The 20,907-nt window shown below is 47.9% G+C and overlaps 1 protein-coding gene across 1 annotated transcript; it reads left to right on the forward strand.

Moving 5' to 3' along the window:
* Positions 1 to 7,382: 7,382 nt before the first annotated feature.
* On the forward strand, positions 7,383 to 15,668 carry LOC121437812 (loricrin-like). The gene is made up of 4 exons (XM_041637871.1): positions 7,383 to 7,391; positions 10,665 to 10,891; positions 11,061 to 11,165; positions 14,723 to 15,668. The coding sequence occupies exons 1-4, from the start codon at positions 7,383 to 7,385 to the stop codon at positions 15,666 to 15,668; spliced, it is 1,287 nt and encodes a 428-aa protein (XP_041493805.1).
* The last annotated feature ends 5,239 nt before the right edge of the window (positions 15,669 to 20,907 follow it).

Consider the following 20,907-nt stretch of genomic DNA (forward strand, 5'->3'; position numbering starts at 1 on the left):
ACAGGTGTAAGATGGAATCTCAGAGTTGTTTTGATTTGCATTTCTCTGATGGCTAAGGATGTTGAGCATTTCCTTAAGTGTCTTTCAACCATTTTAGATTCCTCTGTTGAAAGTTCTCTGTTTAGATCTGCACTCCATTTTTTATTGGATTATTTGTTCTTTTGATGACCGATTTCTTGATTCTCTTGAATTAATTTCCTGTCCTATTTTATTTCTGTGGCTGTGGCAAAGAAAGCCCCCTAAGGGAGGAAAGGGTTTATTTGGCTTACAATTCCAGGGTATAGTCCATTACTGCAGGGAAGTCAGGGCAGAAACTTAAAGCAGCATATCCACAGCAAAGAGAGAAAGAGAATACACATGTGGATGCTTGCTTGCTTGTTGCTTGTGCTCAGAGAGCTTTCTCCACTATTATACAATTCAGCGCGCAGTCTAGGGAATGGTACCACCCACAGTGGACTGAGTTAAGTAACAGTGAAGACAATCACCCCCAGACAGGCCCAGGGGCCAACCTGATCTAAATAACCCTCAATTAAGATGTTCTTCCCAGGTGATTCTAAATTATGTCACCTAACAGTTCAAACCAATCAGTGCATCGCCAATATTTAATAATCCATACACTTATGTACTTGCACTTGGTTTATCGAGACTCATTCATACCATAAGCTGAGGAACACCTGTCTTCTCTTAAAGCATTACAGAATTTGGCATTTTTACTTTTACACGGGTAACTGGCTGAGAGAGACAAGGAGGCCTACCTCCTCTAGTCAAGACCCTACCATCTCCTGCTGTTCCACAGAAGCCCCCTTTACTCTTACTCCCTCCTCAGACCTCACTAAGATCAGAATTTGACGTCTCCACCTCTTAAAGAGAAAAGGCATTTTAAGATTAACTTTATTTTACTTGATAAGTTATGTATCAGTTAATGACAGTCCTCAATGAGTAATAGTTTTTCGTTTTGATTTTTTTAAAAAACTTTTTAATGTTACAAACACCATATGCATTCGATAGAAGCCATGCTTGAAAGTTTGGACTTCTGTCTTTTTCTGGGCTACTGGTGCTCCAGGGGGTGTCAGGCGGTGAGCACAGATTCACAGGTTCCAGTCAGGCTGGGATCTGGATAACAGACGACCTCACAGGGGATTCTAACCAGTACATGTGTTGGATGGTTCTGAGCTTGGCCCAAGGGAGCACCCTGAACTTGCATACCATTCTGAGGGGCTAGAGAGATGGCTCAGTAGTTTACACCATGTTCTGTTCCGAGAAAGGACCAGAGCTCAGTTCCCAGTGCTCAAGTGTCAGCTCACAACTACCTGCAATTCTAGCTCCCGGGCATCTGACACTCTCTTCTGATCTCATGGTTCTCAAGCATAAACTTTGCAGATGGCAGGGTGGTGTGGGAATATCCCAAGATTCCACATGTCTGCTAGTCAGCTGTTTGCAAAGCTGTGATGTTCAAGAGCTTAGCTGTACTACCTGAATCTTCCCCTCTGGTGCTGGGTTTATTGGCATTCAAGCCCACTGCAAGGCAAAGAACATCTGTCATTTTAAAAATCTTTCTGTTTTGGCCAGAAAGACAGAACCACCTGCCTGACGGTATCCTGAAAGGCATCCCGTAATACGTATAAACTGAGCTTCCCAGTTAACAAGCAGAGAGACTCAGAGCAGTGGGTACCTGGTGGCCCTGGAGCTACTGCCATAGAACCTGTGGGGTCCACAGAGCACTGGGTAAGGACCACAAATACTGCGTGTGTACAGCTCAGAAGAAGAGACGCACAGTGCTTGAATGCTTTTGTAGAAATGAGCGGGCCAGGCAGCTGGCTCTGCCACGGAGCGCAGTGTGATGAATGTTAAATAAGACAGCTTTGAAACATCTGCAGATTCCTAGCTCTGCAGCACCAGCTGAGAACCTAGGGTTCTCTCTCCAGCCATGTCTGAGCGGTCCTGTTTAAGGCCACTAGTGGCCCTTACTGTGTGCATGCTTCTCATTTGGATGATTCCTGGAGGAATCGTCTTGACCAGCTCCCCTTAGAGTGCTTCAGGTCTGGGTTGGGGTTGGCAGACAAAACCATGATCACTGTTTCAAGGAGTCCTTGGTATGTCCCTGACTACTGGTCACTGAGTGGGCTGAACCTGGGTGGGAACACAGGCCTGACCTGAGCCATCAAGGCGAGTCAACCGAGGGAAACCAGGGATGAGAGGCAGAGTTCAAACATAACATCGCGGTTCTTTTTCTCTTTTATAAAAAGATCAATCTCATGTCTAATTCATTTGAAAATTCTCCACTTCTCTGTGTGTGTTTTTTTGGTAAAAATAGAAGTCTCTGAGGATTGCAGGTTCCCGCTGAATTTTACCAACAACTTCTGGAAGCTTGGGAACCAGGTTCTTCTAATCTTTCCTTGAGTGAATTAAGCATCAGTGGGAGGCCTGCTTTCCGGATGATCAGTTTGGATAAAAGACTTTCTGCTCTGGTGTGGGAGGCTTTGAGGTCATCCAATCAATCCGCATGGCTAGAGAAAAGCACAACTAAGACAATGGACTAGTTGGGCTCTGGACCCTGCTCCTACCCCTGTCCCTTTTGTCCCCTCTCTGCCACTCTCTGGTCCTAGCCATCGCTGCAGCAGATTCCAGTGTTCCTCCTTGCCCTCTGGCAGAGTTTTTCAGCAGACAGATAGGTTTGAGTTTCCCCCTGGTTATGAGCTTGCGTGGTGTTTGAAGTTCTGTTTGAGGGGGTTGGTGATGGAGAAGGAGGAGACCTCTGAGGGGGGCTGAGGATGCTCCACTCTGTACCTTGGATGGTAGTGTAGTCATCTTGTGAGAATTTCTGTAGTTGAGCACTTCTGGGCACATGGTACTTCTAAAGACTTTTCAAAGTGGTTTAGTGTTAACCTAACCATCCTGTCCTTCCAAGGTGGGAGTGTAGTAGGGGAGGGGGATGCTGGGATTCCTGAAGGTCATTGGATTCTGTGTCTCTGAAGTAGAGCATCGGAATAAGGGGCAGATCTGTTGATGAATGGAATCATGGAACTTCAGAGTGCCGGGATAACGACAATTGCAAGAGATCTCTAGAATCCATTGCAAGAGGTCATGGTTTAGGGCTAAAAATGGAGAATCAATCCTGGTTCAAGTCCTATCCAAGAAGAGATTTGTTTCGGATGAAGGCTGATCCGGCGGAGGCTGGCTGTGGCTCTTAGCAGGAGTGAAAATGTTCTAGTGCACGCTTACTGAAGTTTACAATCAGGACAGCTAGGGGGACAGAAGGCCACAGGATATGGGACTGATGTCAGCCCTTCCTCAGACACAAGCTGGGAAAATGTCCTTGAGAAATGACCTTCATGGTTGAGCCACACAGAGACCCTGGAGGAGCTGAGACTCAAGGTTTTTTGGTGTTCAGCAAGTTGCAGGGAGTCAGCAGAGAGAACACGGCTTCCAGTGCCAACTGAGTCACCAGCTTGAACGGTCTGCGCAGCCAGCAGTCTTTCTTATCTGCCTTTTAGTGGGGGAAGTGCTCTTTGCACCAAGTTTGGGGTCACAAACTTATCATACCAGCACTCGGGAGGTTGAAACAACAGAACTGTCACCAGTTTGAGGTCATCCTGGGCTATGTAATGAGAACCTATTTCAAGAACAAACCAACCAACCAACCAACCACTCAGTGGCCACTCTCCCTACTTAATACTTCCCGGTTCACCTTGACATTCACTGGCTATTGAGTTGGCCTCGCTGGGGGTCTTTCTCACTTTGGTGGCCATCTGTATCATTGTATCTTATTCCCACACAATCCTGGGACCTCGTCAATATTTGTAGAACAGCCGGAGGTGTCCAGGTCCTGAGAAGGAGGTCCTGACACTCCATAGCCAACTGGCCTAGTCCTCTTTCTGCTATTATAATACCACAGACTGGACAATTTACAAAGCAAAGAGAAAATTTATTTCTCATAGGTTTGGAGGCTGGGACAGCCAAGAGCAAGTGCCAGTGTTGGGCAAGGGCTTCAGGGTTGCCTGCCAACCCAGTATAGGGAAAGCATCCCTGCCAGAGACCACCTTCCAAACTCTCGCCAGCAACCCATGCATTAAACAATGCAGCGGTTTGAAAGAAAATGACCCCTGAAGGGAGTGGCACTGTTAGGAGGTGTGGCTTTGTTGGAGTAGGTGTGGTCTTGTTGGAGGAAGTGTGTCACTGTGGAGGCAGGCTTTAAGGGTTCATATACACTCAAGGCATGCTCAGTGAGACAGTCTACTTCCTGTTGCCTTCTGATCAAGATGTAGCCAGCACCATGTCTGCCTGCACACCACCGTGTTTGTTACACCATGGTGATAATGGACTGGACCTCTGAACTGTATGTGGGGGTTTTCCTTTATAAGAATTGCTGTGGTCATGGTGTCTCTTCACAGCAATAGAAACCCTAACTAAGATAATCATATTGAAATGTCTGCAGCTGTTAGCACATATCAGCTTCCTTCATGGATTTCTCTGTCTAGAATTTATAACTTTTCCATTGTTATTGATGTGGGAGAGTATAAATAAATACATAGATATGATGATGCTCTTAATTAGAAACTGCAGAAAAACCCCACCCCAGGGATCTAAGTATCAAGAGGGAATATTATAATTTCACATAATAAGAAATCCTGAGAGGCCAGACCTGGGGAACTGGAGGCAGGTGGATCTCTGAGTTTGAGGCCAACCTTGTCTACATAAAGAATTCAAGGCCTACAAAGTCAAAACAGTGAGACCCTAATTTAAAAGGAAAAAGAAAGAAAGAAGGGAGGAAGAGAGAAATGAGGAAGGAAGGAAGGAAGGAAGGAAGGAAGGAAGAAAAGAAAAAAAGAAAGGAAGGAAGAAAAAGAAAGAATGAAAAAGAAAGGAAGGAAGGAAGAAAGGAAGGAAGGAAGGAAGGAAAGAAGGAAGGAAGGAAGGAAAGAAGGAATGAAGGAAGGAAGGAAGGAAGGAAGGAAAGAAAGAAAGAGCCCCAGGGAGGAGAGGCTCCAATACTGGGCCTTGGCTCTGGGATCTTGCCTCAGCCTCTCTGTACTGGCTTCACCCTCAGGCCAGCAGCAAAACGATGCTGGTTCCAGATCTCACATCAGACACATCAACACTCACAATGCATTCCTTCCCTGTGCCTCCCACCCCAGAACCTGCTAGCCTCTCACCCAGTGCTGTATGGACTAATTACAGACTCTCCCTAAATCAGGAGGAATGTATTAACCCCCAGGTTAGTCTAAGCCAAGGGTTGGGGATTGGGCCACGCCAGGGAAGATGAGCACCCAGAAGTGGATCTGTCTATAAGGAGGGCTCAGGGTTGGAGTGTATCTTTTATTTTTGTAATTAATTAATTGGTTAATCACTTCTTGAGACAGGGTAAGGAAGGGCACAGGGTTGGACTGGATCTATTATTTTTTGTAACGAATTAATCGGTTAATCACTTCTTGAAGCCAAGAAGTCTTTGACCTCCTTGGTCTTCCTGCCTTTGCTATCTGAGTGTTAGGATTATAGGTATTTTCTGTTTCATCACGTTTTGGAGTGGATCTTAACTGGCATCTGCTTCCACCTTGCTAAGGAGCAGGTTCCTCCGGTTCTCAGTTCCACCTCTTCACACCTCCAGTTCTCACTTCTGCAACCCCTCTCTCTCCCCATGGCCTTTCTGCAGCGTGACCCTTGGTGTATGCATGACCCACTGGTCCCACATGCATACATCAGCTCTCTGTTCACATGTGTTTCTCCAACCCATTCCTCCTGGTGTGATACCCACCTTGTGCCTCCTTCCTAAAGCCTTCCCCAAGCACCCAGACTAACCCTCCCACTGCAGTCCCTTCCCTTATCCTCTAGTCCTGGGAAGGAAGCCTCTCCATGTGTTCACTTAGCGCCTTGCTCACCAACTTTCCAAGCTCCTCATGCATTTTATAATGCGCCTTGAGTTTCTTCAGTGTATAGCAGTGTCTTCCAATTTTTTTTTTTTTTTTGACATCTCTAGCAGCAGGATCCTCACACACATCTCTGTCCTCAGAGAGCTCCACAACTACATTTGGAAGGTAGACAGCCTGGGCGCCCTCAGCGGCATCTCTCACCCCCCCTGCTTGCAGGGATGACAGCTGCGTCTGCACATGTGAAAGCTTGCAGGGCCAGCTGTAGCACGAGGGCCAGAAAATCCTGGACACAGTTGATCTTTGGAGTCAGGGTGTCATTTCTTCTGTCACACTGCTAGGCTACAACAAAAGGAGAGAGCTCAGAGGGCACCGAGATGGCGTCCTTTGCCCGTCCCTCACCGGCTTCAGGAGCGGGGAGTCTACACATCCTAAGTCTCAGCTGAGGCAGCATCTGCAATCCTCCCTTGCCAGACCCTTTATTTCTCCCTTCCTCTGCTGCCACTCAGCTTCATGCAAATCCTTTGTTCCTGCCTTAGCCCAGCATTAAACAGCCTGCCTGCTTCCACCTAGGTGTGAGTTCCTTTAGGGACACACCATGTTTTTCTGACCATTGAGTCATATGAGGACAGATCCATGCCGGTCAGGTAATAGGAGCTTAACAAGTCCATGTTGGTTTAGCTTGCATTAATCGTTGCTTAAAACAACGATAGCAGAAAGCAAGATTCTGAAAACGTGAATATGAAACTTAATAAACACAATGAATTACACAGGATCTGTTCTGAGCAGAGGACAGGAAGGGACAGAGTGGCAATTGATAAGGACCGCCCTTCTGGGAATGAGCTGTTTTGTTTTCGAGAGAAGGTCTTGTTCCATAGCCCAGACCAGTCTTGAATTCTTTGTATGGGCTGGGCTGACTTTGAATTTGCGGTGACCCTTCTGCCAGCCTCCCAAGTGCTGATGTTACATGCAAGGGTTATGTGCTCTCTGTAATGCCAGAAACCATGCTCCCAGCAAAGGGCTGGGATCACAGGTGTGTGCCAGCACACCCAATGAAACAATAAAGCGGTAACTGTCACACATCCCCCTCAGCCTAGCCCAGTGCCTGGAAAGTGGGCGGTGTTCCGCTATTCTTGCAGACAGCTAAGCAGAAGGCCAGAAGATGGTCGTGCTTGGGACTGGATTCTAAACACCGACAAGGGAGGACTGCTAGGAAGCTGGAACCTAAGGCAGATGAGGGAGGGCCGCAGTGTATGTTTGCTCATTTTGCCCTGGCTCAGCAAGCCATACCCCATCCCCACCCATCCTCAGACCTAGATCCCCTGTGGTCACATCTCAGGTCCTGGGCTTAGGCCTCAGGGCAAGAGGACGAGGCAGGCCTGGAACTCTGGTGGGCGTCAGGACAAGTGGAGGCCTAAGACCATGCACGATAAACCAGGCAAGTGAACCTCAATAAAATACACCATAACTTCCCACACAGGCAGGCACAGCAGAACAACAAAATGCAGGTCTGGGGAGATGGCGCAGGTGAGAAAGTACGGCCTTGTAAGCATGAGGACCTGAACCCAGTTCCCAGAACTCACTTTTGAAAAGCAGGGTGTGGTGTGGACTTGTGACCCCAGCACTGGGGAGGGAGAGACAGGAGGCTCCCTGGGGCTCACTGGACAGCTTATCTTTATGGCAGGCTCCATATCAGTAAGAGGCCCAGTCTCAAAAGCAAGGTGCAGTGGAAGAATGGCATTCTGGCTTCTACGTGCACACACGTGCATGTACCTGCACTCACATGCACACATACATACCCAACACGTGAACACACACATTTGCACAGAACAAAAACAAAATGCGAAATGCGTATGAAAATGTTGTTTTTACGTGACAGGAATTTAACCAAATACCAAAGGCGGCTAAGTTAGGTTCTTGTGAGGTCATGATGTTGGGCTCAGAGCAAATGTGTGGCCATGATGCTGTGGATTTGAACCCAGGTCCTTGTGCTTGTGCAGCGGATGCCTTTACTCACTGAGCCATTGTTTTTAGCCCCCATGAATTTTATTTTCCATGATTTTATTTTAGCAAAATCGCTTATTATATTGGCATATAAATCAAGATATTCACATTGTTTATTAGGGTGAGGTGGTATGTTGAAATACGGAGCAGCGGGCTGTGTCCTGCCACCCAGCTAGCTTTACCCGAAATAATTACACGGAAACTGTATTCTTTTAAACACTGCCTGACCCATTAGTTTCAGTTTTTTATTGGCTAGCTTTTACATATTGATCTAACCCATTTCTATTAATCTGTGTAGCCCAAGAGCTGGCTTACCAGGAATGATCTTAACCTGCGTCTGTCTGGAGTGGGAGAATCATGGCGACTCCCTGACTCAGCTTCTTTCTCCCAGCATTCCGTTCTGTTTACTCCGCCTACCTAAGGGTTGGCCTAACAAATGGGTCTAGGCAGTTTCTTTATTAATAAGAAATCACTCCCACATCATTTCCCCTTTTTCTGTTTAAACAAAAAAGAAAGGCTTTAACTTTAACATAGTAAAATTACATATAGCAAAACAGTTATCAAGCAAGAATTACAGTTACAATATTTATATCTATTTTATCTTTTATCATAACTAAGGAAAACTATAACTATCTATTCATTCTTCAACTCCATCAAAGACTCCAGAAGGATATAATATTACCTAAGTAAACAAGAAATAAGAAAACTCTAGAAATGACAGAGACATCTTGCTGCCTGGACAGTCACCCAAAGTTCTTTTGTATGGTTGGGGCATCCATCTTCAGCCTTCAGGCCCATAGTATCCAGCAGACATTTCCATGAAGCAGGAAATTCCAAAGACAGTTCAGTCACTATCTGCTGTGTCCTGCAGAATGTCTCGCAGACTCTTTCAAAATGAATCAGGAACCCCGAAAGATCATCTCACCTTAGGCAAGTTCAGTAGTCCTCTCTCTGCGGGTTCTCTGTGTCCAGTCCAGGCAAGAGCAGTTTCTTGCCCAAATGGCTATCCAACTCCATAAGGATCCTCTTCGATGCCCATCTTCCTCTCGAAGTAGATTGGTGCCACCAGGAGCAGATATGTCTCATTGTCATGAAAAGTCCTAAGTTATTAAAACATTAAATGCCATATTCTGCAGTCTTTGAAAGATATGAAGAATGTCTATCTAACTGAAATGTATCTCTATATATCTAGAAAATCTAACTAACATGACTACAAGCTTGACTATTATTGATGATTAACCATTAACCTATATTTTTTAATTATACATTACATTTTTAAATGAACTACACAATCACAATACCTTAATCAAGATCAGAAATACATATACATATAACAAAATTGACTGTAAAATCCACACCAATGCAAATTACTCATACTTATATCATTTCCCCCTTTAAATGTAAAAGAACATTTACAAACAATATTTTGGGAACATGGGCGCAGTTTTTTCTCTCCAAACTGCTTTAATCTTAGCACTTACAAGGCAGAGTCAATGTGGATTTCTGTGAGCTCAAGGCCAGCCTCAATTACATAGCAAGTTCCAATCAGAATGAGACTCTGCCGAAATAATAATAATAATAGTAATCATATCTGTTTTCTGTTGTAAAATTATTTGAATTTTAAAAATTTGATTCTACCATGTCTGAGGTTTTAACATATTTTATCATAAGTTATAGAATGAGTTGAATATAGACTATTTGAGTATACTTTTTTTTTACACTTTCTTTTTTGTTATTGCTGTCCTTTTTTTCTTTTTCTTTTTCTTTTTTTTGAGACAGGGTCTCCCTACATAGCCCTAGCCATCTTGGACTCAATCTATAGACCAGGCTGGCCTTGAACTCACAGAGATCCACTTGCCTCTGCCTCCTGAGTGCAGGGATTAAAGGTGTGTGCCACCATGCCTTCTTTATATTTTCAATAAAGTAATTTTCCCTTGGTCAACTAATATGTTTGCTGAAATTAAGGGATAATAAGCACAATAATAGCTAATGGATATAACATTTTAATGTCTAATTATTATTTTAAAGATTTATTTATTTTGCATGATGGGTATTTTGCCTGCATGCATGTCTGTGTTGCCATGTACGTGTGTGGTGCTTTTGGAGGCCAGAAGAGGGCATTGGATTTCCTGGAACAGGAATTACAGACAGTTGTGAGCCGCCATGTGGCTGCTCTCCTAGAGCAGACTGTGGTTTAACTGCTGGACCATCTCCCCAGTGCCTGAAATCAATATGATTAAAAGAAAACTTTATTCACAGCCAGGTGTGGAGGTACACCCGAGCACTTGTTCACAGCCAGGTGTGGAGGGAAATCCCAGCACTGTTCACACCCAGGTGGGGAAGTGCACGCCAGCACGTGTTCACACCCAGGTGTGGAGGTGCACGCCAGCACGTGTTCACACCCAGGTGTGGAGGGGAATCCCAGCACTTGTTCACAGACAGGCATGGAGGTACAGCCCAGCATTTGTTCACAGATAGGTGTGGAGGTGCACCCCAGCATTTGTTCACAGATAGGTGTGGAGGTGCACCCCAGCATTTGTTCACAGATAGGTGTGGAGGTGCACCCAGCATTTGTTCACAGATAGGTGTGGAGGTGCACCCCAGCATTTGTTCACAGATAGGTGTGGAGGTGCACCCCAGCATTTGTTCACAGATAGGTGTGGAGGTGCACCCAGCATTTGTTCACAGATAGGTGTGGAGGTGCACCCCAGCATTTGTTCACAGATAGGTGTGGAGGTGCACCCCAGCATTTGTTCACAGATAGGTGTGGAGGTGCACCCCAGCATTTGTTCACAGATAGGTGTGGAGGTGCACACCAGCACGTGTTCACACCCGGGTGTGGAGGTGCACACCAGCACTTGTTCACACCCAGGTGTGGAGGTGCACATCAGCACGTGTTCACACCCAGGTGTGGAGGTGCACACCAGCACTTGTTCACACCCAGGTGTGGAGGTGCACACCAGCACGTGTTCACACCCAGGTGTGGAGGTGCACACCAGCACTGTTCACACCCAGGTGTGGAGGTACACACCAGCACTGTTCACACCCAGGTGTGAAGGTGCACGTCAGCACTTGTTCACACCCAGGTGTGGAGGTGCACGTCAGCACTGTTCACACCCAGGTGTGGAGGTGCACACCAGCACTGTTCACACCCAGGTGTGAAGGTGCACGTCAGCACTTGTTCACACCCAGGTGTGGAGGTGCACGTCAGCACTGTTCACACCCAGATGTGGAGGTGCACGTCAGCACTGTTCACACCCAGGTGTGGAGGTGCACGTCAGCACTGTTCACACCCAGGTGTGGAGGTGCACGTCAGCACTGTTCACACCCAGGTGTGGAGGGGAATCCCAGCACTTGTTCACAGACAAGTGTGGAGGTGCACCCCACCACTTGAGAAGTTGAGGCAGGAGAACTCAGCACTCTGGGGTACATAGTGGAACTGTCACAACAAATACCCCAAAGGCCACAGTTTCATGCTGACAGTTCTAGAGTATAATAGTCCTGTGGTTCCTAGTATAAGAACAGAGGGTCTCATGCGCACTGTGTCTAGAGATGTGGCTCCCAACTGGGAGAGGCATTCTTGCTCTCCAGGAGGCGGTATTAATGTTTGAGTGATTGACACAACTTGCTTCTGATAATCAGCTGCTGGAGTCACAGGTAAACATGGACCAGCCCTATAGCAAAGATCTAACCATTCAGAATGTCAACAGTGCTGAGGTTCCAAAACTGCTCTCTCTCTTCCCCCCATCACACACACACACACACACACACACACACACACACACACACACGAAAATAAAACAAAAATACAAATTGTTTTATTCTGCAAAATGTTCTAATATACTTGAAGTTGTTGCAAATAATGCATTCTAGAATCATAAATGGGAACCCATGGATCTGCGATATATTACACTACGCGAGACTGCTGCATTCTTGCTGCATGCTAGGAGCCAATATGCTGACTGCCAGTCAGTCGCCTCCTGCTCCCCAGCTAATACATATTCTGAAATAATGTCTGTCTCCAGTATTGGAAGAACACAACCCATAACTCTAGATATTCACCTTGTTTCAAAGACACAAGAGAGGCTGAGAAACACTATCCTGATACCTGAATGGTGTCATTTCCTAGAGAGCATGTCCAAGGTGACACGTCATGCTGTACCAGGGTTGAGTAGCAGGTCCTGGGGGGACAGGGATGTCCATGCTGTCCTTCATAAACTTGAGTTTGTGGTTTGCAAGTGGGGCTGTGGGTGCGACTCTCCAGACAGTATCTTCTCACAGGGCAGAGGTGATACCAGGAGACGTCCCAGTATCAACCCTGGATCCTGAGTGCAGCTCTGGCGAGCAGGGAAGCTGTTGCTCTCAGATCGTGAGCACTTTCCCCCATCGTCTGCAGAGCAGTGTGCTGTTTGGCTGCCAAAATATTAGGACTAAGAGCAGCTGGCAGAACCGTTCACCAGGGAAGTGAAGCTGTATGCAGGAGCCAAAGGAAAAACTTCATCTTTGGCAATGGCTGGAGGAGGAAGGAACTCACTGTGGGTCTTCTTTTAGAAGGCCTCACTCCCAGAGAAGGGCTTCCAGACCCCAGCTTACCCTAAGGATGCCCTCGAGGCAAGTGTATTGGGGAGCCAGCACTGAGGGCAGGTCCTTTCTGGCATGGTGAACCTGAGGCAACTCTGTCTCTGCCCTAAAGAGATCCACAGCCTGATAGTAAGCTAATTATCAGCATATGATTGAAAACGTAGAAAAACTGCTGTCTCAGCTGATTTTTCTAAAGAGTTGGTCCAAAGGGAATCGAGGCTGGGAAGCCTGTGAGGAGAAACTTGAAGGTACACGGATCTCTAGAGTCTCTAGAGCTGTGCTTCTCAACCTGTGGGTCACATCCCTTTGGGGGTCAAATGACTCTTTCACAGGGGTTACCTCAGACTATCGTCAGAAAACACCAATATTGCATTATGATTTATAACAGTCGCAAATTGCAGTTATGAAGCCGGGCGGTGGTGGCGCACGCCTTTAATCCCAGCACTTGGGAGGCAGAGGCAGGCAGATCTCTGTGAGTTTGAGGCCAGCCTGGTCTACAAGAGCTAGTTCCAGGACAGGAACCAAAAGTTACGGAGAAATCCTGTCTCGAAAATCCTCCTCCCCCCCAAAAAATAATTGCAGTTATGAAATAGCAATGAAAATAATTTTGTGGTTGGGGGTCAGCACAACGTGAGGAACTATGTTAAAGGGTCTCAATATTAGGAAGGCTGAGAGCCACTGCTCTAGAGAACAGACTGAATAAATATGTGTTCTAAAAGATTTATTAGCTTGGCTTCTACAGCATGGGATGGGCCGTCCAGCAATGGCTGTCTACATGCTGGAGAGGCTGAGAACCTGGTAGGTATGTTTAATCCGTGAGGCAGGATGCCTCAGCAGTTCCGGACTGGCTCTGAAAGGCTGGGGAATTTCTAAAGAGCTGCTGACCATCAGCCCACACAGGGAGCCTGAAGGAGCTGAGTTCTGAGGCCAGCAAGCATGGTACCGGAAACAGGGGGATAGATAGCTATCATCACCAGCAGGAGGACAAGGAAGGTTAGCAAGCAAGCAGCACTGAGTTTTCCTAGGATCTCTTCGAGTGTGTGTGTGTGTGTGTGTGTATGCACATGCATGTACACAGCTGTGCATTGGTATATGTACCTGTGTATTGGCACTCACAGAGGACAGAAGAAGGAATCAGAGTTATAGGTGATTATGAGCAACTTAACACGAGTACTGTCAACTTGAGACCTCTGCGAGAGCATTACACGTTCTTAACTGCTGAACCGTTACTCCAGCCACCCAGGAGCTGGAGTCATTTGCTCTCTCAGTTAATCCTTCTGGAAATGCCAAGATAGAAGGTCTGGGTCCTGTGACTTTGACCCATACTGTATCAAAGATCTCTTGGTAGGGAGGTGGCATCCTTATCAGTGGGAATTAACGGTTCACTAAAATTCCTAGAGGTAGAAATAATCAGGATTGGGGCACAAATGTGAGGCACATGTTTGGGGTGCACTGTGTACTGACAATTCAGACAGAGAGCCACACGCACAGGACACAGTACATGCTCAAAGGTTTTGTAGAGCGTGGGCTGGGTCTGCGTAGAAGCTGGGGGCTAAAGGTGTCACCAGCCTCCTGATGGTGGTGGGGAGGGAAGTCAGTCAGCAAACCCCTCACCCATCAGGGAGAAAAGATGGAAATACACAGCAACAGAGTTTGGCCCAGTGTTAAACACTGGAAAGCCGCTGCTTCAGAAATAATAACACAACCGTACAATCCCATTAGAGATTCTAATGGGGAGAGAAAAGAAACACTCACAGCCGATTTCCTTCCCGCTCCTGTAATTATTAGCACAATTTTAAAGAGTAGGGTGTTATGTTCTTTCCCACCACTACTAGTTCATTCGTTAATTCATCCATTCATTCATTCAGTAGCTTTCTCAGAGTAGCTGTTCTGTGCCAGGCACTGATGGTCATGTTTGGGGGTACAGCCATGAGCAGGACACTGCCTTCATGGAGCTTACATCCTAGACAGCAAATAAAGGGTTAACTACATGCGATGCCAGAGGGTGGAAAGTACTGTGGGAACAAGGGGATGTGGGGGCAAACAATCTGAAACAGGATGGTCCCTGTCTTGAGAGAAGATCGGGGAGTCGGGAAAGCCTGGGTGTGCTCTAGGACAGCCATGGAGTAGGTGGGAGAAAGAGTGAGAAGGCAGCCTGGGGATAAGAGTAAGATGGGAGGAAGGAAGGAATGGAGTAAGAGCTAACAGGGCATTGAAAAGGCTCTACAGTTGTTCTAAGGTAGGGGAGTGACATGCTCTGACCTGCGTTTTAGTAGGGCACCCTGGCTACCGCTGCAAATAAAACTAGAGTCAACGGCAGGATCCAGCAGACCAGTTAGCAGTGTCAGAAGCAGTGAAGGGGATGATGGGAGCAGTGGTGCAGGGGAGGATGATGGGAGCAGCAGTGCAGGGGAGGATGGTGGGAGCAGCAGTGCAGGGGAGGATGATGGGAGCAGTGGTGCAGGGGAGGATGGTGGGAGCAGCAGTGCAGGGGAGGATGGTGGGAGCAGCAGTGCAGGGGAGGATGGTGGGAGCAGCTGTGCAGGGGAGGATGATGGGAGCAGGAGTGCAGGGGAGGATGATGGGAGCAGCAGTGCAGGGGAGGATGGTGGGAGCAGCTGTGCAGGGGAGGATGATGGGAGCAGCAGTGCAGGGGAGGATGATGGGAGCAGCAGTGCAGAGGAGGATGGTGGGACCAGCAGTGCAGGGGAAGATGATGGGAACAGTGGTGCAGGGGAGGATGATGGGAGCAGCAGGGCAGGGGAGGATGGTGGGAGCAGCAGTGCAGAGGAGGATGGTGAAGGCAGCTGTGCAGGGGAGGATGGTGAAGGCAGCTGTGCAGGGGAGGATGGTGAAGGCAGCTGTGCAGGGGAGGATGATGGGAGCAGCAGTGCAGAGGAGGATGGGAGCAGCTGTGCAGGGGAGGATGGGAGCAGCTGTGCAGGGGAGGATGGGAGCAGCTGTGCAGGGGAGGATGGGAGCAGCTGTGCAGGGGAGGATGATGGGAGCAGCAGTGCAAGGGAGGATGGTGGGAGCAGTAGTGCAGGGGAGGATGATGGGAGCAGCAGTGCAGGGGAGGATGGTGAAGGCAGCTGTGCAGGGGAGGATGGTGGGAGCAGCTGTGCAGGGGAGGATGGTGGGAGCAGCTGTGCAGGGGAGGATGATGGGAGCAGGAGTGCAGGGGAGGATGGTGGGAGCAGCTGTGCAGGGGAGGGATAGTGGCCTAGTCAGCAGCGGCAGTGTGGCTCTGGATGGTGTGTGAAGAGATGGGTCAATCACAAAGTAGAAACAGAGGTGGTGGGGGCTCATCGAGGAGGAATTTCAAGTTCTGACCCGGAACAAAGAATGGAAGAAATGGAAGAATACATACGTTATTAAATGGCACAAGTATAGGGACAGGGATTGAAGAAAAGAATTGATTTTATATATGATACATACATATATGGTTCCTATGTAACATAAAAGCTGTCTCTCATACACACACACATCAAGGGAGAGGTATGCCTTTAGACAGAAAAGGAGCCAAAGGCTGGAACCCTTGACCAAGTTGTGATCCTCAAAACAAAACCGCAGCCATGTGGCCATGGGGCAGGATGTAACCAGAACACAGCTCCAGCAGTCAGATGAATGGGGGTCACAGGCCTCTGAGAAGCTGAACAGGGTGAGGAATGAGAATCAACAATTGTATTGAGTATTGTGGAAACCAACAGCAAGCTGACTAGAATTATTTCAGCAGGTGGGGGTGGGGTGGGGTGAGAACCTGCCTGTTCAGGTTTAAGAGCAAACAGAAGGAAATGTGGTAAGCAAATATAGGCAATTCTTGGAGAAGAGGAGCTAGGGGGGCAGTAAACAGAGGGTTTGCTTGTTTAACGTGAGTGATTCTTCAGTGTGCTCAGGAATGGCGGGACCATCTCAGGGAAAGAGGCACATGCTGACAGAAACTAGAGGTGTCCCTGAGTAGGCACAGGGAGGCTGAATGCAGAGCCTGGCCTGGGGCACGTCTGAGGCCAGGAGGAAGCCGAATTCGGGCACAGGTGGAGGCAGGAAGTCGATGAAACAATGAGAGATTGCGGACGTTTTCTTCTCTAAAGGAGGGAAGAAGAGCAATGCTGGAGGTCTAGGAAGGGATAGAAGAGGAAGGGCACGAACAGGCCTGGCACGTCAGAGGAGAAGCTACTAGACACATGCAATGTTAATGCCTTCTCCCGTCCTGGAAGGAAGTCCTTTGTGACCACAGTCCATCAAATTTTTATTCGGAAATTATATGTGTGTGTGTGTGTGTATTACAATGGTTTTAGGTTTATTTTACGTGTATGAGCATTTTGCCTGCATGTTTGAGCACCATCTGCCTTCCTACCCATGGTTGTGAGCTGATGTGGAAGAAAATCCCTCCTCTGGGGAAGAATGCTTTGGAAGCTTCTGGAGAGTCTGGGCTGATCCCTTTCAGGGGCAGGTCAGGAAGCTGTGTGAACCATCCAGGCAAATCCCTGAGCTCAGAGTTCTCCTGCCTCTCCTCCAGCCCCATCCTCCCCCTAGGTGGCACCCTCCACATCAGGGTGACTCAGCTGCTTCTGCAAGATTCCTCCCAAAGCCCACGGGTCAAAAGCCCTTCTACTATTCCCTGAAGAGTAGAGCCTTTCATCACACCCAGGGCCGAGCAAACAAGAGCCCAGTGGGAGAAGACATGGCTCCAAACAGGGGGGCGCTCTTGTTCCATTCCTGCCTGGGCAGCGTCAGAGCCTGACCTGAGCAAAATGAAATATTCCTTCTCACCCAACTCCAGGAAACGGAAGCCATTGCACTGACAGCACATTTAAAACAGCCCCCCAAACAGCCTTAGACTTCATTTTGCTTGTTGAGAACAAGCTTTTCCATCTTTTACCCAGGGCACCGGGGACCCCCTGAACAGAAGCTGTAGCCAGAAAGGAAAGAGCTCTTGCCAGTTTTTAAGGAAAAGAAAACCTTCCAGTCAACCAGCGTTTTGCATTAGAGACGCCTGCAGTCCCAGTGTGCCTCATTATACGTGTCCGTGTGCAACTACCATGCCCAGCCACCCACTCTATCCTCGTACCACTCAGATCACACACATTTGTACTACCCTTCAGACACACTTAAGCACACATCCCATACCTCTTTGAACATGTGTGCATACAACTCTTTGTATAACATATACACATATATTAGTGTGTTACATATCCTATAACACACACCATTTGTCTCTACGTCCATGCCATCTATACACACACATTGCACAGCACACAAGACAATTGACCTACTCAGCAAGTCACACCCTGTCACACACATCATCACGCCCTGCCACCACCACCTTCATCCTCACCACACCTAAAGCCCTTACATACACACTCTCTCCTTGCTCCAATCTCCCTCACTCCCAGCTTCCTTGTTTGAGATTTTAAAACACGTGTGTATGTGACTTACATGCGGGTCAAAGGCCCATGTGTTGGTTGCCCTGCCCACTCTTCCTGGGTCAACAGGCACTGAGGCCACCGTTGGCATCTATTACCATTGCTGTCTGGGAAGAGGGAAGGAAAGGGCAAACTCTCCGGCCAGGGATCTGGGATGGATCAGAGGATTAATTAAAAATCAGCGAGTCATTTATGAGGCAGTAACTTGAGTCCAGAGCAGGCCTTGGGCTGAGAGCATCTCCCTGTTTGCTCATTAGCATGACACATGGAACTTGCAATCTGGATGGGATGGAGCCGAGGGCAGATGGTCAGGGTTAGACAATAAGAACCTGGAAGCCTCCACTCATCTCGGTTTCCTCCACATTCCTCATTGAAAGATAAAGAGATTTAAAATGTGAAGTCTCAGAGGTTCGCAGGACGAAGGAGCCACGCCACATGGTTCCAATTAGAAAGCAGATCTAATCACCCCGCGGCCATCAGGACATTATCTCTCGTACCATTTTCACGCCACACTGCCTCCCCCATTCCCAACCCTCCTTGAGATTCACTCCCCTCTTCCACCTAGTGAGGGTGTTCTCAGAGAGCCTGGGCTATTTTTACTCCTCATTTGGAAAAACACCATTCCGAAAGCAGATCTGCAGCATCCTGTCCCAGCAAGACGGTCCGAGCTGAGGCTGAATGACTCCCCAAGTAGCTATGCGTGGGCATTATTTGGGCCACCTGTCCTTTCCAGTAGGTTTAGATGGCTGAAAAGTATCCCCTTTTGGCCAGAGGTGTCAATCTCGAGTCTCTCAGACTGGGCAATGATGGCCACCATTGGGCTATTTGTGGACGGCAATACAGGTTGAAGGTGGTTAATTAGAATCTGGATCCAGCTAGTCTTATAGTTTGAATCCTGGCAGTACCCCTGGGCCTCAGACCCTGAGCTCAGGGGCTCTCACTGTAAAATGAATGACGCCAGGAGTCACCTCCATGGCGATGTTAGGAATAACCAACAAGGCCGCAATGCATGGCAGCTGCTCTCCTTATGAACGGACTACAAGTTTCTGGTCTGGAAATAAAGACCTGCTAGATGAGCTCAGCACCACAAAGGGTTTCTCACCGTGACAGCATCCTGCAGGATGCAGGAGCGTTTAGCATCATAATTTTAAAGACTTGCACAGAGGTCCCAGATCAGCAGGATGTCCCACGGTTTCACACTCCCTCTTCTCAGTGCCACCGGGTTATCAGAGCTAGGAACAATGTGATAATTGTGTCCTTGCCTCTCCCCTAGTTTCGCTAATGAAACCCCCTTTATCTCGGTCAACTTGTTCACCCATTTGGAACAAGAGCTCTCTTCTAATTGGCAAGTCATCATCTGAGCAATAATACCTGTTATTACCACCTGATCTCTCTTTCAATAGTAGGTTATTATTATGTACTTGGATAAAAATGCCCGTGCTGTTATTTGGAAAGCCAGGTTAAGCAGAGCAATATGATCTCGGGTAAAAATAATGACATCTTGCATACCCACGGTGCATGGGTTTTTCAAGTACATAGTATGTCAGCAGGGTGCTCCCTGGGCTCCCTGGGCCAAGAAGTCCTGACATTGTGCCTTTTGTTCTCTTTGGAACTCTTAAGTTTTCAGGTCCCATGGACCTTTAGAAGTCTCTGTGCGGAGCCTCTGCAGGGTTCGGTGACAGCCGTGCCAGACCAAGGCAGGCCTGGTTGAGATGAAGTCGGGCCTGTTTTGCTGCAAACACACACCTCTGACCCCCAAAGAGGCAGTTTCTTTCTTATGACCATTTATTATTTACAAAGCGCCGCAAGTGTACATGACATTTTATGAGACACAAAGACAAGGTCTCTGCCCCGTGAACTGAGAAGTTTCATCTGTCTGAGCTTAGCTGTGGGGAGGCAGGGGAGGCAGGTAGGGCTGAGAACCTTCGTGCTGTCTGGGGCAGCTGGCTGGAAGTAAGGCTTTCTGATGAGCCATTTGAAAGGCAGGGAAGCCGAGCCAGATGCACACAGCTCTTTGGGATCACAGCAGTTGGAGAGGCGTCTGTATTCGAGGCCAGGAAAGTCAAGTTCTGCCCATGTGCCTTGGAATGGTTGGGGGAGAACCAAGACTGCCCGCTGGGAAGAGATGGCAAAGGTCCCACTGTCCTGAGAGCCCCTTATGGTATCACATACTTCACCCTTACGGGCTCTGTAGAAAGCTGTTTTGTTTAGACCTGTTTTGGCTTGTTTTGGGGTGTAGTGCAGACAGGAAAGAACATTAGTTAGATGTTTTTTAAAAAGTATTATTAACTTATTATATAGCTTCAAACAGATTCACTTTCCTTTTCTAGAAATAAAAACTTCAGGCTGTTTGGACATCTTTGGTTTCTCCCTGCTGCTCACCCAAAAGCTCATCTGTTTGTCTCTGTCCCAACCAGGCTGGCTCTAATGGCGCCCCCCAGTCACCCACAGCGCCTGAATTATTCATCTGTTCACCCTACCATCTCCCACCGAGTAGCTCGAGGGGACAGGCCTTGGCCTGAGAAGATGCATACGAGCATGGCCTTCCCCTGAGAAGCACCAGACAGATGGGAACAAGGATGTGAAAAAGCAGAGGTTGGGGCCAAGGCTGCATCCTCCTGTGGGAGGAGACAGAGGCTTTGGCCCTGTGAACACATTTCTTTCAGCACCTCCAGTCATTCATCTGGAACACATCTGAGTTCCTACTCTCAGGAACGGGGGCTCACATTCTAGGGGGGCTCAGAAATCTAGCTTTGCCCTGGGCTCAGGAAGCACTGATCACGTCCCTGGCATCGGATTCTTCCTGCTCTGAGCTCAGGGCTTGGTCCAACACGCGGCAGATTTTGCAGCCAGAAACAGATATAAACTTGGCTGAGTAGAACCAGTGGAAACAGAAGAGGTTCTGTAATGTACAGAATATGCAGCAGATGGCTCTGCTTCCCACCAGCCCTGCAAGCCTGATTCACACAGCCTGTGCCGTCCACCATCATCACCATCACCATCATTATTACTATCATCAGCAGCACCATCAC

Source organism: Microtus oregoni, unplaced genomic scaffold (genome assembly GCF_018167655.1).
Source record: "Microtus oregoni isolate MIOR12 unplaced genomic scaffold, Mior012 000054F_ref0000373, whole genome shotgun sequence".
Lineage (NCBI taxonomy): Eukaryota > Metazoa > Chordata > Mammalia > Rodentia > Cricetidae > Microtus > Microtus oregoni.

Bases quoted from the DNA above. Each gene is read 5' to 3' on its own strand.
- LOC121437812 (XM_041637871.1), top strand. The intron at 10,892-11,060 runs GTACACACCAGC...GTTCACACCCAG, and splicing joins GTTCACACCCAGGTGTGGAG to GTGTGGAGGTGCACGTCAGC. The intron at 11,166-14,722 runs GTGTGGAGGTGC...CCTGCGTTTTAG, and splicing joins TCAGCACTGTTCACACCCAG to TAGGGCACCCTGGCTACCGC.